The sequence below is a fragment of the Chamaea fasciata genome, unplaced genomic scaffold (assembly GCF_029207755.1).
Source record: "Chamaea fasciata isolate MVZ Bird 193981 ecotype frontalis unplaced genomic scaffold, bChaFas1.0.hap1 SCAF_67, whole genome shotgun sequence".
In the NCBI taxonomy this organism is placed as follows: domain Eukaryota; kingdom Metazoa; phylum Chordata; class Aves; order Passeriformes; family Sylviidae; genus Chamaea; species Chamaea fasciata.
Window position 1 is genome coordinate 379,849 of NW_027094152.1, and position 16,954 is coordinate 396,802.

General features: G+C 61.7%; 2 protein-coding genes across 4 annotated transcripts; both read right to left on the reverse strand.

Annotated features, from left to right (window-relative positions):
* Positions 1 to 2,825: 2,825 nt before the first annotated feature.
* On the reverse strand, positions 2,826 to 11,348 carry LOC136304267 (piwi-like protein 2). The gene is made up of 20 exons (XM_066207878.1): positions 11,261 to 11,348; positions 10,773 to 10,953; positions 10,586 to 10,696; positions 10,218 to 10,335; positions 10,010 to 10,131; positions 9,822 to 9,902; positions 9,523 to 9,636; positions 9,219 to 9,407; positions 8,950 to 9,034; positions 8,751 to 8,837; positions 8,526 to 8,666; positions 8,338 to 8,451; positions 7,618 to 7,806; positions 7,129 to 7,230; positions 6,932 to 7,051; positions 6,443 to 6,531; positions 6,048 to 6,153; positions 5,178 to 5,431; positions 4,358 to 4,465; positions 2,826 to 3,639 (listed from the first exon to the last, which is right to left on the reverse strand). The coding sequence occupies exons 1-20, from the start codon at positions 11,346 to 11,348 to the stop codon at positions 3,483 to 3,485; spliced, it is 2,556 nt and encodes an 851-aa protein (XP_066063975.1). The 3' UTR covers positions 2,826 to 3,482.
* A 1,179-nt stretch (positions 11,349 to 12,527) lies between these two features.
* On the reverse strand, positions 12,528 to 16,300 carry LOC136304283 (DNA-directed RNA polymerase III subunit RPC4-like). 3 transcript variants are annotated; one of them, XM_066207907.1, is made up of 9 exons: positions 16,222 to 16,300; positions 15,302 to 15,467; positions 15,119 to 15,162; positions 14,620 to 14,765; positions 14,415 to 14,539; positions 13,872 to 14,043; positions 13,541 to 13,788; positions 12,961 to 13,113; positions 12,528 to 12,747 (listed from the first exon to the last, which is right to left on the reverse strand). In XM_066207907.1, the coding sequence occupies exons 1-9, from the start codon at positions 16,260 to 16,262 to the stop codon at positions 12,625 to 12,627; spliced, it is 1,218 nt and encodes a 405-aa protein (XP_066064004.1). In that variant the 5' UTR covers positions 16,263 to 16,300; the 3' UTR covers positions 12,528 to 12,624. The 3 variants fall into 3 exon arrangements, with proteins under 3 accessions (XP_066064004.1, XP_066064003.1, XP_066064005.1); XM_066207906.1 differs by having other exon boundaries at positions 14,415 to 14,542; XM_066207908.1 differs by lacking the exon at positions 16,222 to 16,300 and adding an exon at positions 16,146 to 16,181 and having other exon boundaries at positions 14,415 to 14,542.
* Positions 16,301 to 16,954: the final 654 nt, after the last annotated feature.

Below are 16,954 nucleotides of genomic sequence, written 5' to 3' on the forward strand. Positions count from 1 at the left end.
AATCCCTGCCGGGGGTTTCTCCCAAAGCCGGGCTGAGCCGGATACGCCCAGGGTGGAAAACCGGACCTCAACTCTCGCCCAGCTGCCAAAGGAAAGCGCTGAGCGGGCAGAGCCGGGCAGCGGCCGGAGCTGCACGGGCTCGCTCCGTTTTAGGGCAAAACGAGGTTGGAGGAGCCGCCCCTGGGGAAGAGAAGGGCCCAAAGAGGGACAATCCCGAGGGGCTCCGACCTGCTGGAATCCCAGGGCAAGGCAGGAGGGTGCCGAGCACACCCAGCCCAGCGTCCCGGGACAAACGGGATGCGGCAAACACCAAAAAAAAACCGCCGACCCTCGCCATCCCCAGCGCCAGCTGCGGTACCCCCGGAGCCCCCCGGCCTCCTGCTCGCTACCTTCAAGGGCGTCCTTCCACCGGGATGCGCTCCCGGAGCCCGGAGCCAGCGCCTGACCTACTTTATCGCTCCTCGGGATGGGGCACGGGGACAAACCGCTGCCACGGGAAGGGACCGATGCCCGGGGAGGGATGTGGCCGGGAGCGATGCCACGACAGCACCGGGCAGCTCCCAAGGCCGGGCAAACCCTTTCCCAAACTCCCCGGGCTTCACTTCCCGGAGATCCTCGATCCCGGCCGCTATCCCCACGCGGATCCCTCCCCCCGTTCCGAGCGGGAAGGTGACGCCGGGAATAAGAACCGCTGGCACGGCCGAGCATGACCCCGGCGACGTCAGCCCCGCGCCAGCCGCTCCGCGAAATCCCGCGCGGGGACGGCGACAGCGGGCTGCCGCAAACCTGGACGGGAGGGAGGGAGGGAGGGAGGGAGGGGGACAGCGGGGACCCCCCCATTCCATCCCCCCCCGGACCCGTCCTGCTCCTGCCCGGGCGGTCAGAGCCAGCGGCCGCCGAGCTCCTTCCGGAGCAAACGCCGCTCCACGTGTCCTGCGGCAAGGAGCGTTTCCAGGAGGAGCAGGGAAGGTTTTCCATGACCTGCGGCTCGTCCCGGGGCCGGCAGCGGGCACGTTCCTGGGTCAGGGACACCCCTGGAGCCTCCGGACGGTTCTGTCCGCTCCTTTCCCGTGGCCCCAGCCCGCAGGCCCGGGGGCGGGCAGATGGGCAGCGAAAGCCGGAGATACCCCAGAGATACCCCGGGCATCGCACCCCACACGGACCCCAAAGTCCTGCCCCGTGCCCCCTGCACCGGAGCTGCTGCTGCCCCCCAGGCCCTGCCCAATCCCACCGCCGCTGCCTGGTCCCAGAGCTTCCACTGGTGGTGTCAGGCCCCATAACTGGGCCCGGCATCCCAAAACTGAGTCCTGCACCCCATAACGGGGTGCTCCACCTCAGACCCCACCTCTACCTGCACCCTCACCCGCCGCAGACCCCACGGGCTGTCCCAAAACGAGCCCCCATGGCTGTCCCCAGGCCTTAGGACCGGTCCCAAACCCTAAACAGCCGCTCTCTGCATCCTCGCCTGCATCCTGCATCCTCGCCTGCATCCTGCATCCTCCCCTGCATCCCCCATCCCCATCCGGGGCTCGGGGCCGGCCCCAGCCCGCTCCCCCCGGCCCGCTGCCTCCCTCCCCTGGGCGGCCCGTCCCCGCAGCCTGTTCCCTGTGGCATGGCAGGGCTGCCGTGCCCATCCCGGCCCGTCCCGGCCCGTCCCGGTCCATCCCGGTCCTACCTCAGCTCCGCTCCCGCCGCCGCTGCTCGGGGCCGTGCAGGGCGCACGCGCGGCCGCCGGGACGGAGAGCGCTCCTATTGGCTGAGACCGCCTCAGGCCACGCCCCCTCAGTCTCAGGCCACGCCTCCTCCGCGGCGCAGCGCCGGGACCCCCGAAAATGCCGCCCGGGATCCCCCAAAAATCCCACCCGGGACCCCTCAAAAATCCCACCCGGGATCCCCCAAAAATGCCGCCCGGGACCCCCCAAAAATCCCACCCGGGACCCCTCAAAAATCCCAACGGGGACCCCTAAAAATCCCACCCGGTACCCCTCAAAAATCCCACCCTGGACCCCCAAACATGCCACCTGGGACCCCCCAAACTGCCCCAAAACATGCCCTGGGATCACCCCAAAACACCCCTCCCAGGGCACCGGGACTCCCAAACACCCCGGGAGCACCGGGATCCCCCAAAAACCCACCCAGGGGTTATTGGGATCCCATGGAAGCCACTGAACACCCACCCTTGAGGGCACCAAGACCCCGAGAACCCCTCCAAGGGACCCCCCAGAGCCACAGGGACCCCACAGAACCCCCAGCACCCCCATGGGGGCACCACACGGACCTCCCCAAACACCTTTTAGGGGCACAAGGCACCCCAAGGACCCTCCAAACAGCCCCTGGGAGCACTGACTGCCCCTCAACCCCTTCCCAAGGGGACACAGCACCCCAAACATCCCTTCAGGTGGGGCTGGGGGACCCCAAGGACCCCCTGGAAAAGCCTGAGGGGGTTCGGGGGGGACAAATCCTGGTAGCCAGACCCATCCTGGCTCCTCTCCCGGTGCCAAGGAACTGTCAAGGACAAGGAGAAGGCAGAGCTGGGATGGAAAAAGCTGCTGGAAGGAGTCAGGCAGAGCTAGGGGACCCCCAAAACCCCCAACCCAGCACCCCCAGGGCCGAGATCTGCTCCGAAATCCCATCCCAGGCTGGGCCACGGCTGCCAAAGTCCGCCGGCATTGGCAAATAAACGGGGATAAATGATTAACCCAGGGCACAAGGTGACAGCTGTGGTGGCACCACTGCTGTGACCCCCCCTCAGTGTCCCCCTGCTCCATCCCGGGGTCCCCCTGGGAATGAGGGGCAGCCCAGCATCCCCCCAAATCCACGAGGGAGCAGCTGTCAGCAATGACTTTATTCGAGCGAACCACAAAACTGGTTACAGCGAAGAGAAAAATCAGAGAATTCCAACTTCTCTTCGACTGAAGGCAAAAAAAAAAAAAAAAGCACCTAAAATAGGTGAAAACTCAAAACCTTTCCCTGGGGTAACGACCTGAATCCACAAAGAATTCTCCTTGGAAAACCAGTGACTCCTCAAGGACGGGAGAACCGGCCAGACTGGAGCTGGTTTGTTCAACAGCAGCTTGAAAAAGCCCAGGAAAACAACTTTAAACCTACATGGAAATGCAAGAAACTGGGGGGGAAAAAAAACCCACCCCAAAATCCTTGGGATTTACATCCAGCACCTGCACGGGGATGAGCTGTGGGAGCAGCAGCACTTTTGGGGCTCATTAACTCAACTCCCCTTCACTGGGAGGGCTGGAGGCCAGCGGGATATTTATTCCTTTGGGTTCATCCCCACATGGAGAGAATTCCCAAAAACCCACAGCCCTGGGATGCGGCTGCAATCCCCAGCACCCTCTAAACCAACAAACAACGAATAAATTAACACCAAAACAGGGAATTGGGGGGGGGGGGGGCAAACAGCAGCAGAATTCCGGGCGCAATCCCGGTTTTCCAGGTGCAATCCCGGTTTTCCCGGCCCTGGCAGGTTAAAGGAAGAAGAGCTGCTCGCTGAGGCGGGCGCTGGGCTCGTGGTGCAGGATCTGTCCCACCAGGAACGCCAACTTGTGGGCGTATTTGCAGGGGGCAGGGACACGGACGGTGCCCGGCCAGTTCCAGTACAGGTGACACAGCTTGAAGGTCAGCCTGGGGACAGGGAGAAATGGGATTTGGGATTCCAGGGAATGGATCCAGGTTCAGATCCCTCCCAGAAACTGCTCCCAGGTGTCTCTCTCTTTGGGACAGGGAGAAATGGGATTTGGGATTCCAGGGAATGGATCCAGGTTCAGATCCCTCCCAGAAACTGCTCCCAGGTGTCCCTCTCTTTGGGACAGGGAGAAATGGGATTTGGGATTCCAGGGAATGGATCCAGGTTCAGATCCCTCCCAGAACCTGCTCCCAGGTGTCTCCTGTCCTTGGGACAGGGAGGGAATTGGGATTTGGCATTGCAGGGAGTGGGGACAGATCCCGGAACCCGCCTCCAGGTGCGTTTACCCAAAGGCTGGGAATGGGGTGACCCAGGTGCGGGATCCGCCTCATCCACGTCCTCCCAGTTCACCCAGTACGAGCAGCAGGCTCAGCCCAGTGCCTGCACAGGGACCCGGCCCCCCTCAAAACTGCTCCAGGGGGTTGATTTACCCAAAAACCCCAAATCTGGGGGGTTTTCCACAGAAGGAAGGTTGCTCTTTCTTCTGTGGGATATTGGAGGGGGGGGCTCTGGGATTCCTGCTCTTGTCTCTGGAATATTTTGGGGGCCCTGCAGGATCTCAGGAACTCTGGGATCCCTGCACTTTTCCCTGGATGATTCTGAGGGTCTCTGCCCCCCTCCAGGGCGGATTTTGGGGGGCTCAGGACCCCCCCTTACCTCTGGAGGTGCTCGGAGCTGAGGTTGGCCGTGTTCCACATGCAGATGTAGTGCGTGGGGACGCTGCAGCCCTGCCGGGAGTGATGGGCCAGCAGGAAGAAATCCTGCCTGGAAAGGCAAAACAAACCCCAATTTTATTCTTTTTCCACCCCAAAATGAGCATTTTTGCACCTCAGGGAGCTCTGAACTCCAGCCTGGGCTTTTATTTTTGACACCCCAGAACTGTGGGTTTGAGCCCCAAGGGTTTTTGCACTCCACGGGGATTCTTTTGCACCCTGGGATGCTTTTACCACCATCTTTCTTTCACTCTGGGCTCTTTTTTTTTTTTGCACCCTGGGGTGGTTTTATAACCATTTTTTTTTTTTGCACTCAAGGTGTGTGCACTCCAGAGCATCTTATTTTATAAAAACAACAAATTATAATACACCTTATGGTATTTTCACAGCTTTTTTTTTTTTTTTTCTTTTTTGCACCTTGGAGGGCATTTACACATTTTTTTTTACACCTTGGGGTGGGTTTTTTCCAACACCCCGGGTTCTATTTCAAACAATTTCCTTGGCACCCTGCGAGGTTTTTCTGCACCCTGAGGAAGTTCTTTATGCACCCTGGGCTATTTTTACAACCCTTTTTATTTTGCACCCTGGGGTGGTTTTACAACCATTTTTTTTTTGCACCGAGGGTGGATTTCTTTTTCCACCCTGGGGCATTTTCCCCTCCATTTTTTTTTTACACCCAGGTTATTTTTTTTCCCCCTCTGGGAGTGTTTTTTCTCCCTTCCCAGGGTGTTTTTTACCCCATCCCAGCTCCCCCAGCCTCTCACCGTCCCAAGCTGGTGACGCTGTGGTCGATGACGGTGCCCAGGGGAGGGGACACCAACTCCTCTCCTGTCAGGCAGTAGAAGTTGGTGCTCAGCTGCTTCTGCACCACCACCACCACCAGGCTGGGCTGGTAATTTTGGAAGGTTTGGAAGCTCTTCTGGAGCTGGGGCACCTCGTACTTGAGCACGATGTCCAGCTGGGCGTCGGACACCCCGTCCCGGTACACCACGATCTTCATGGGCAGGGAGTGGTTCAGCTGGGGGGGAAATGGGGAAAATTAGCTCGTTTTTACCTCCCTGCCATGCACAGGATTGGCTGAGGGAGGTGGGAAAATGTTCCCTGCTCAGGAGGAGTTTGGGTGTCCAGGGATGGAGCTGGGAATTGGACTCAAAAGTGCAGCTCAGGGTGGGTTTGGGGAGGGCTGTGTTTGTACTAATCACAGAATTCCAGACTCATTTGGGTTGGAAGGAGCTTTAAAATCATCTCATTCCAGCCCCTGCCATGGGCAGGGACACCTCCCATTATCCCAGGGTGCTCCAAGCTGGCTTTGGACTCTTCCAGGGATTGAAGCAGCCACAGCTTCTCTGGGAACATCCCACGAGCTGGGATTTTTTCCTGGCCCTTGCCCTGTCACAGGCTGCTTTTCTCACGCTGGGGACAAGGGACAGGCCTTTGGGAGCTGTAACGTGGCACTTCCCTCGGAGCAAACTGATCCCCGAGATAAGGATGAGCTGTGCCGGCTCCACATCCAGTCCAAAGGCTGCCTGGGAGGTTTGCTTCCCTGCACGTACCCAGGCTGGAAGTTTGGGAGCTTTTCCCTTTTGTTTTGAGGGGACGTGGAACCACAGGAGGGTGTTTCTGGTGGGCCTCACCTCGTAGAAACGCTTGAGGGCCTGGGAGAGGCAGAGCCGGAGGCTGTCGGCGATTTCCTGGTGGGGCATCTGGAAAACCGCCCTGGAGTACCACTTGGTGAGGATGCTGGGGATGGGATCAGAGGATGGGAATGAGCAGCAGGAAACCCCCCCAGCACCAGGCAAAGTCCACCCAGGCCTTGTGCAACCGCAAACCGGCCCCTTGGCTCAGCATTCCCAGCCCTTTCCCCAGAGATTCCCGACACAAACACCTCGCCGAGCGCAGCAGCTCAGGGACAGCAGCACCCTCACCCCCTTCCCGGCCAGGGAAGGGGATTTTGGGAGGGGATATCCTGCAAATTCCCGGGGCAGAGCAGGAAAACACCTTCCCCTCCCTCGCGCAGGAAGGCACGTACTGGTTCATGCTGGCCACGAAGCCGATGACAGAGCGCATCCCTGGGCTCCTGCTGTGGTGGATGTCCATGCCCACAACCATCAGATGCTTCTGAAGGGGGGAAAAGAGCTGGGATTTAGAGATAATGTCCATGCCCACAACCATCAGATGCTTCTGGAGGGGGGAAAAGAGCTGGGATTTAGGGATAATGTCCATGCCCACAACCATCAGATGCTTCTGGAGGGGGGAAAAGAGCTGGGATTTAGGGATAATGTCCATGCCCACAACCCTCAGCTGCTTCTGGAAGAGGGAAGAACAGCCAGGTGGGATTTAGAGATAAGACAGACACCCCCAGGCTCGGATCCCGCCAGCCCCAAGGGACTCACACGGACCCAAGAGAAGCCAACCCTGATTCTCCAGACGGTTCATCCAGCCCGTGCCCACAATAATTCACCCTCTCCAGAGCTTCCAGGCTCATCCCAAGCCTCTTCCCAGGGTTTTCCTGCCTTACCAGTGGGATATCAACCCCCCAGAGCTGCCCGCCCAGCTTGCAGTTGATCTGCAGCAGAACTTTCTGCACCACGCTCCTGATCTTGCCAGGATGGCCCGTGAGGGACTGGGCGTTGATGACCTATGGAGAGGCAAAAAACAGGGAAAAGTGAGGCTGGAGACAGCCATGGATTCCCAGGAATGGAGGTGCCAACCCACCTGGGAGGGCACCGGGGTCTGCACACAGCAAAGCTTCTTGATGGCCCCGTAGATGTCGTCGCGGCCGCTGGGGATGATGCACAGGAGCATCTGCACCTTGTCCTGAGGGGAATCGTGGAATTGTTCAGGTCGGAAAAGCCCTCCTGGATCACTGAGTCAAACCTGAGGTCACCAATAACCCACATCCCCAAGTGTCACATCCACATGGAGTCCGTGCCAGGGGACTCCACCCCCTCCCTGGGCAGCCCCTTCCTGTGTCTAACAACCCTTTCCATGAAAAAATTCCTCCTGGTGTCCAACCTGAGCCTTCCCTGGCACAGCTCGAGGCCGTTCCCTCTTGTCCTGTGCTTTGTTCCCAACTCCCACCTGACTTCACCCTCTTGTCATGGATTTTTAGGGAAAAATAAGATCCCCCCTGAGCCTCCTCTTCTCCAGGTACTCCCATCTCACCTTCCCAGTGATCCCCCCATGGATGTCCCCACTCCTCACCTGGCTTCCCAAAGAACTCTGGATGCTCCTGACGTAGGACTCGATCCGGTCATCATGCAGCTCCTGCACCATGGGCTGTCCCACCTGTATTCCCATGGCTCCAGAGCTGCTCCTCATGGTCCCCAGCAGGTCCCTGGCCAGCTGCTGCAGCCGCTTGGGATAAACCAGGAGCCAGGAATCGAAGGAGACCTGGGAGAGAAGCCAGGACAGGCCGTGGTTTGGGGAGTGTCCCTGCGGCTCCCAACGCACGCAGCGCGTTCCCGTTTGGGAGGGGAGAAACCTACGGAGCACAGGGGGAAATCTGGGAGAGGACAAGTGGGCCTAGAGGAACCTGGAGCACAGCAGGGAGTTTGGGAGAGGGAAATATGGGAGAGGGAAATCGGGCCAAGAGGAACCTGCAGCACAGAGGGGAATCTGGGGGAGGGAAACGTGGCCCAAGAGAAATCTGGAGCACAGAGGGGAATCTTGGAAAGGAGAAAATTTTGGACAGAATTCCATCCAATTCCTGCATGTGAAAGGCTCCCTCCACCCTGGGACGAGGTGGGGAAAGCAGACACCACAGCCACATGCCTCCAGCTCCTTCGGAAAAAAACACGCCGGAGCGCAAATCCAACACAAACAAGGGGAAGGGTTTGTGCCGTGGAAGCGGCCCAGGAAAACCCATCCCAAAGCTTCCCAAACCAGGGGTGAGGGGTGGGAGAGACGGCTGCTGCTGCTCACTGCGACGATGGGCGCTTCCCTTGCCACCTCCCGGTGCCAGCCCACGTCCTCGGCGGGAAGGAAGGAGCGGTGCCGGAGGTTGATGCGCTCCACGGGCAGGATGTGACCCTGGGTCTGGGCAGAGCAGGAATCTCCGGAGCTGCCCCCGCTGCCCCGGGGGGGAAGGCTGGGAGGCCTGCAGCCCTTACCCTGTAGATATCCGTGTCCAGGCGCAGCCCCCAGCGGCCCAGCTCCCGGGAAGCCTCCGGGGTGTCGCGGATGCGGCGCAGGAGGCTGGTGAGGCGCTTGTAGTGCTGCTGGGGGCTCTGGATCATCTCCCACATCACGTCCTGCATTGGAACACCCAGCGGTGAAGGAGGGCTTGGGGTTCCTCCCAAACCCTTGGGGAAGATGGGGATGAGGCAGGCTCTGACCTTCAGAATCCGACGGTTCTTCCGGAGGTCGGAGAGCCCGGTGAGGAAGGTGAGCTCTGGCACGAGCAGCACCAAGTCCAGCTGGCGCTGCAGGGAGGGACAGGCACCGACGGTCAGCATTCCAGGGTCTGGGAATGCCTGCTCTCCCCAGGGGCTGGAGGAGCCCAGAGCAGCCCGTGGATCTCCGTGCCCGGCTCACCTTCCCCTGCGGCATCAGCTTCTCCTTGGGCTTGTGGACAAGCAGCGGCTGGTCCAGTTCCCTGATGGTGATCCCGTGGGTCTTGCTGGAAAAACAGCATCATCACACAACCCTGGAATTTCAGTTTGGAACAGAACTTGCAGAACGCCCAGTCCCAAACCCCTGCCGTGGGCAGCAAAACCTCCCTGCTCCTGCTCCCTCACCTTGGATTAGTGCCGAGCACGGAGCCCTTCCCATTCCCAGGGGATGATCCAGCAGCTCCCGCTCACCTGTAGTACTCCAGGAAGGTGATCTCCTGGCCGCTGGCCAGGGTGAAAGTGTCCTTGGGGGTCTTGTCCCAGTCGATGTCGTCCACGCGATAGGTGCGGTTGTTGTAGCGCGTCATCACCACGCTGCCCACCAGCTGCTTGGTGCACTCGTCCTGGAACGTCCTCTGGCCCTGGGCATGGATGGTTTGCCTGGGAAAAGAGGAGAGGCACGGAACGCTCCCTTCCTGTGCCATCCCAAGAGTGAAGCACCTCTTGCAGCACTTTTGTCCCCAAAATTTTGGGGGTTTTTTGCCGCTTCTCTCACATCACACTCAGGATGGACTCGCTGCGGACGATCTTGTGGATGGCGTCCACCATGAGGAAGAGCCCTCCGTCCTTCCTCCTGATGCTGACGGCGTATCCCGGCCAGATGTGGAGGCTGCACCCAGGGGGAAAGAGGCCCGGGTTAACCAAGGAACACCCAAAACTCAGGGATTCGTTTCCCAGCTCCCAACTTCTCAAAACAGCCGCTACAAAGTCAGGCTGACCTGGGAAAACTTCCCATCTTCCAGGTTGCCAGGGAAACAGGGATGATCCTGTGGGAAGGAAGGTGCCAGCACCCACCTGTATTTCTGTAGAGTGGTGGCCTGGGCAGGCTCAAAGAAATGTCTCCCAACCAGGCTCATGTTTAAGATTTTCATCACCCTGAGGATGGAAAGGCAGAGGAAGTAGGAGTGGATGAGGATTGGGAGGAAGAAGGAGGAAAGGGATCTCCTCCCTGGAGCTCAGGGAAGGTCTCTTTGGCCTCTCACCTGCGGAAGACCACGTTGTAAAAGGGGATGCAGAGATCCGAGCTGGGCTCCAGGACTTTGGTCATCTGGATGCTGATGGAAATCTCCTCCCCGTCGCCCTTCCTCCGAGCCTTCAGGCTGACCTTTGGCAGGGCCAGAGGGGGTTCTCCCACCCAAAACAGGGGCTCCCCTGTTCCCCCAAACCGGGTGAGAGCCCCCCACCCCTTACCTTGGGGATCTGGATGGGCAGGAAGAGGATGGAGCCGTCAAAGGCCATCACGTCCCCGGTCACGGCGTGCTGCTCCTTCAGCATGGCAAGGCGGGCACCCCTGCACTCCACCTCGGGGCTGGGGGCACACAGGGGCTTTTCTCCCTCCTCTGCTCCCCCCCCCGACCTCGCTCAGCCCCCCAAAAATCCCCCCTGAAGGTGAAAACCCAGAGCTCTTCGTTGTGCTGGGGGCCACCACAACGTTGCTCCACCTCACGGCAGCCTGGACAGCAAGAGGGACACAGAGGGGACACCTGGGGACACCTCACCCTCGAGGAGCTGTGGGGGACCCTCGAGGGGATGTGGGGGACCCCGGCCCCCATTATCACCTGAAGGACACGTGGTACTGGTAGACGGCTTCGTTCTGGCAGTGGATCTTTACAAAGTTCAGCCCCACAGGGACGGTGGCTCCCTTTCCCACCGGCTTCGTCCCCTGCGTCCTGCGAGGGACAGGGGGTCAGCAGCGACCCAGCAGCACCTGGACCCCAAAAGGTGGGGCTGGGGGGCATCACTTACGGCCTGGCAGCAGCCGAGGGGCTCTCTGGGGTGGGCACGGGCGTCGGGCAGGGCTGGGGGCTGGGTGGGCACGGGGTGGGAGCAGCAGCAGCTCTTCCAGGCTGGGTGGGCAGCGCGTCCCCTCTGCCTTTCCACAGGATCCTGCGTCCCCACAGAGGGCTGGGGTGAGCCCCGGGACACGCTGGGGACACACCGGGGGTGTGCAAACCCCCAGCGCTGACCCCGAGCCCCTGAAATCCCCCTCCTCCTGCCCCACAGCAGCCTGGGGGGCTCAAAACACCCAATATTTGGGATGAAGGGATAGGAGGCACAGAGGAGATGGGGAAGACAGAGGGAATAAGGTCGATATATGGGGCAGGGGGAGACAGAGGGGATGGAAGGGGAGAAGGAATGAGGACAGAACACAGAAGGGGGCAGGAGGGACACGGAAGATGAAGGAGGACCCAGAGGAGGGTGGGCACTGAGGGTTCGGGGTGTGGGGGACTCACTGCCCACGCGTGGGGAGCGCCGCCAGCGCTGCCCCCTTGTCCTCCTCCTTCTGCTGCACCGGCCCGGGCGGAGCCGGAGCCTTCCCATCGTCAGCACCGCCCCGACCTGCGGGAGCAGGGGCACCGTGAGCCGGGCAAAGGGGCTCGGCTGGCCCCCTCCGCCCCGGCACCTACCCAGGGGCCTCTCCAGAGGCCGCTCATCCAGGCCCAGCCGGCGGAACAGCGCGGGAAACGGCGACGACGGCAGTCGGGGCTGGGCGGGACCGGGAGAAGGCAGACGAGGGGACGAGGCGGCGAGCCCGCGGAGCCCGCGAAGCCCGCGGAGCCCCCGCGCCACAGGGACGGCGGAGCCGGGCCCGGGCCCGGGCCGGGGCGGGCAGAAGGGCCGCGGCGGGTCCATGGCCGCCCCGTCGAGGCGCGTCCGGAGCCGCGAACACGCCGCCGCCGCCGCCCCGAGCGCACGCGCGGCCCCGCCCACGCGCGGACGCGGCGCTGATTGGACGGCCCCCCTGAGGACACGCCCATACCGCGGCGCCTCCTGGCGGAGAGGGCGCGGGGCGCTGAGGGCAGCGCGGGAAAGGGGGAGAGGGGGCGTGGTCACGCGGGGAGGGGGCGGGGTTACAAAAGAGTGGGTGGGCATGACGGGAGGAAAGGATGCGACGACGGGGCGAGAAGGGGTGGGGTGGTAATATGGGATTGGGGGGTAAAATGGGACGGGCACGGGAGGGTTAAAATGGAGTTCGGGGGGTAAAATGGGATGGGGCGGGAACGGGGGTATTGTGGGATGGGCAGGAGAAGGTTAGGATGGAATTCAGGGCATGGGATGGGGCAGGAGGGGGGGTGAGAAGGAACTGGAGGGGTAAAATAGGACAGGTAGGTGGGGGTAGGATGGGATGGGAAGGATGGGGTGTGATGGGGCAGGAGTGGGGGATAATATGGAATTGGGAGGGTAAGGCCAGATGTTGTGGGGTTTAATGATGGGATGGGGTGGGAGATCAACGTGAGCAGGGACCCCAATGCCTCACAGGGCTCAGCAGACGTGACAGACCAAGACTGAGCAGCCCCACACAGGGGGAAAAGAGGTTTTATTCCAGGTTTTTCCCTCAGGACCTGTGTCCTGCTCCCAGCAGCATGTCCACAGAGCTGGGGGACACACCACGGTCCCACACATCCCGAGATCCCCGTTTGGCACTGGGGGGAAGCCGCCGGTTTGGGGGACACAGCCGGACACCCTGCGGGGCTGGGAGGAGGTGGGAGCTGGCTCTGCACCCACACCTGCATGAGCCCCCTCCCCACGTCCCAAAGGCACATCTGGAGGGGCTGAGGGTCCATCCCTGGGCGTTGGGGGGCCGGGACCCCCTGGGCTACCGGTGCCGGTGCTCCAGGAGAGCCTCGAAATCCGGGGAACAGACCAGCTTGTGCCGCACATGGCCCAGCACAATCATCTCCCCTGTCCGGTTGTCCCCGATGCCAACAGACACCAGCTCCTGTTCCATGGGGGAGAAACACCCTGAGCAGCCCAGTGCCACAGGAATCCCTGGGAGATTCCAATGCTGAGCCCGGAGATGTCCCCAGAGGGGATCAGCAGGACCCTTCCCCACCATTACCACAGGGAAGGGATGCCCAAGAGGAGCACGACCCCCTTGGGGGGTTATTGGGGTGAAACCCCCCCAAATCGGGGCCCAGTGTCCCTTCTTTACCTGTAGGAAGGAGCAGGGGGTGCCCATGGTCACATCCAGGGTCACCTTGCCCAGCACCAGCTGCACTTTTCCCGACTTTCGGATGAGCAGTTTCCCCACCTGCCCCTCGGGGAGGTCAGCCAGGGTGCAGGTGTTCTCTGCCTGCTTTGCCTCCTGCCATGGCACAGAGGGACTGGGATCACCCCACGGGACTGGGATCACACTGCAGGATTGGGATCACCCCACGGGACTGGGATCACCCCACGGGATTGAGGGGACAGCACTATGGGATGAGGGGACAGCACAGGATTGGAGGGGAAAGGACACTACAGGATAGTAGGATGACGCCATGGGATAAGGGGGACATCACGGGATAGCAGGGAAGTCACCACGGGACTGGGAGAAGACAACACCATGGGATGAGGGGGAGACATCACGGGATGTGGGAGAAAGGACACCACGGGATGGAGGGACACCACAGGACAGGGTGGAAAGGACATCACGGGATGGAGGGACATCCTCATGGGCTTGGGGGAGACAACACCACAGCAGGGGAAAGATCCCACCCTGGGATGAGGGGACGCCCCCACAGCGCCCCTACCTGGCTCTTCTCCTGCTTCACCACCAGCACCTGCCCGTCCTCGTTGTGCAGCTCGGATTTGATGGGTTTGGAGTCATGGGTGGGGGGCTGCCCGGGCAGGGTGTCGGGGAGCTGCAGGAACACCAGCTCCTCCTCGGCCCCCAGGCTCAGCCTCTGCAGCAGCTCAGCCGCCGACACATCCCGCGGGAATCCGGGGGGGCCCTTGGGCTGTGCCGGCTTGGGATCCTCCTCACACGGCTCTTCCTTCACTGCAGAGGTGGTGCGTGGGCATGAGGAAAAGAGGGACACCCCCAGCTCGTCCCCGCTGCGTCCCCACCCCGTCCCAGCCCACCTTTCACCGCTGGTGGGTCCAGCTCCATCTTCTCCTCCTTGGATCCAGGCAGCCATGGCTGGGTGTCCTCCTGCTCTGCCACCTCGTCCTTGAAGAGCCACCCCGAGTGGGCCAGGGGCAGCTGCACCGGCTTGTTCCGGATGTCGTTCTTCAGCCCCGGGTCATCCAGGAACTGTGAGGACAGGCAGGGGACACTCAGCACCGCCCCAGTGGCACAGGGGACACTCAGCCCCATCTCAGTGGCACAGGGGACCCTCGGTGGCACAGGAGACACTCAGCACCACTCTGGTGACACAGGGGACCCTCAGCACCACCCTGGTGGCACAGGGGACACTCAGCACCACCTCGGTGGCACAGGGGACCCCTGGTGGCACAGGGGACACTCAGCATCGCCCCGGTGGCACAGGGGACACTCAGCACCGCCCCAGTGGCACAGGGGACACTCAGCACCGCCCCAGTGGCACAGGGGACCCCTGGTGGCACAGAGGACACTCAGCACCGCCCCAGTGGCACCAAAGTCACCCCCCTTCCATGCCCACTGACATCATCCTTCTGCAGCATCCGCAGGATCTGCTTCGTCTCCTCGTCCGTCTCCCTCTTCTCCTTCTTGATGTTGATGATGTGGGAAGGGCCGAAGTCGGACATGTCCACGGTCTTGTCCCAGGAGCCTGCTGGGGGACAGAGGAGCAGCCCAGGGTCACCCCAAGAGGGATCTTCCCCCCAAAACCCAGAGGGAAGCTCCCCTTACCTTTCTTCTTCATCATTTCAGCAGGGCCCTGCTCGAAGATGGAGTGGGACTGGATGACCTCGGGCCGGCCCCGGCCCCGGCCGTGCCCATCCCGCTGCCGCTCCCGCTCCTTCTTCTCCTTCTTGACTGTCACATCCTCCCGGGGCCTGCGGGGCGAGGAGGTGCCACATCACCCCCAGCCCTGCCCCAAGCCCCTCCCAGCACACGGAGTTTTTTGGAAGGAACCTCTGGACATCACCCTGAGATATTTACGTGGATGTTCGGGATGTTTGTATGGGTATCTGAGACATTTCCATGGACATTTGGGGTATTTATATGGATCAATGGGATTCCCCGCTCACTCCTCCCTTCTCCAGACCAACCAGGCCCAATTCTCGCAGTCTCTCCTCCTTAGAGAGATGCTCCAGGCCCCAAATCATCCCTGTACCCCCCTTTTTACCCCCCCACTGCTGGCAAATCCGCCCCTGCCCCTTCTGGAAACAATCCCAAGGCCACTCACTCCTCCTTGATCTTCCTGCTGATGATGTTGGGGGTGAAGGTTTTCTGTGAGCAACAACAGAGAGAGAAAAAAAAATCACTCCCAAAACCCCCCTCCAGGGTCTCTCAACAGACACCCCCAAATCCTTGCCGGGGCAGGACACTGGGTGACCCCAATTTGGGGATTGAGGGGGGTGGGACTCACCTTCTTGACGCCCCCCAGGGTGAGGTCCCGGGAGCGGATGGAGGGCAGGCGGCCCGGGCTGAGGGGGGGGGCCGCGGGGCGTCTGCCCAGCACCCCCCGAGCCCCCGGGAGCCCCGGCCGGAGGCTGCCCGGGGAGCCGGAGCTGCCAGAGCCCCCCTCGGCCATCCTGCGGGGAGGGGACATGCTCAGGGACACCCGGGGGACTCCTGTGTCCCCAAACTGGGCTCAGTCATATAACGAACCCCCTGTGCCCCCAAACAGGGCTCAGTCATACACACACCCCAATATCCAACCCCCTGCGCCCCCAAACAGGGCACACACCCCAATAACCAACCCCCTGCGCCACCAAACAGGGCTCAGTCATAAAACGAACCCCCTGTGCTCCCAAACAGGGCTCAGTCATACACACACCCCAATAATGAACCCCCTGCACCCCCAAAGAGGGTCCACGTGTAGCCCCCTCCCCTGAGGGTTCGTGTGCCCGCTGCACCTCCCAGGACCCACTTGTGCCCCCCCTTCCCAGCTTTCTCAGCCCCCTAATACACCCCCAAACACTCGTCCCCCCTCCCAAAGGGTCGCAGTCCCCCCCGTTCCCCTCAGGACCCCCTTGCCCCCACTCCTCAGGGGTTCAGACCCCCATTACCCACTCACACCCCACAGAACCCGCTCGCAGCCCCCTCCTCAGGGGTCTCAGACTCCCAGGCCCCCCCTGCGCCCCCTCCCCAGGGGTCTCAGCCCCCTCCTTGTCCCCTTTTACCCACTCTCCCCCCTCTCCCCGGCATTCTCACCCTTCCATACGCCCCCAACCAGGACCCACTCTCCCTCCGCTCCCCAGGGGTCTCACCCCTCTCCTCGCACCCCTCAGGACCCCCTGGACCCCCCAAAACTCCTCCCGCCTCCCCCGCCACGCCGCCCCTTACCCTGCCCGGGCAGCCACGGGCTCGCCGCCCCCACTGCGCATGCGTCACGCACGACGCGCCCTCCCTGAGGCGACGCTGCTGCGGCCATCTTTGCTGAGGGCACGGCGGGCTTGGCAAGGAGCCGCCATCTTTGTGGTTGGCATTGGCCAGCACTGTTTGAAGGCGGCGGTGCCATCTTTGTGACGGGCAGTGCCCTGTTCTCCGGACTGGGCACAGGGGGGCAGCGCTGGGGGGACATTTTTGGGGGGTCACTCAGCCCTTGATTTAACACTCTCACGGCGTTCCTGCAGTGCAATCACTCCCTCGAGGTCCTCTGCAGCCTCACAAGCAGGCGGCACCTCCACAGAGGGGGTTCATGCGTGTGCACCCCCTCGCAGAAATTTTGGGGAGCAACGATTTTTTTGGGGTGCTCTCCCACCCGCCCACCCGAAAAAAAGCTTTGTCCCTCAAGAGGGGTGTTCACTACGTGCAAAACAAAAAGTCCGTCCGTTCTCCTCCCTCGGGCTCTGCACCCCCATTCCCGCAGGGGTCCTGTGTGGGTACCAGCATTCCCACGCACCTCATCCATCCCAATTTTGGGGCCCGGAGGGGGTGTTCCCATTGTCCCGCAAGCGGCACAACCGGGACACCCTCCCCTCCCCGGCCCCAAAAATGGGGGGAACAGGCAGAACATGCCCACCACCCACCCCCAATCTGCACCCACATCCCACTCTGCCTCCATCACCTGACGCCG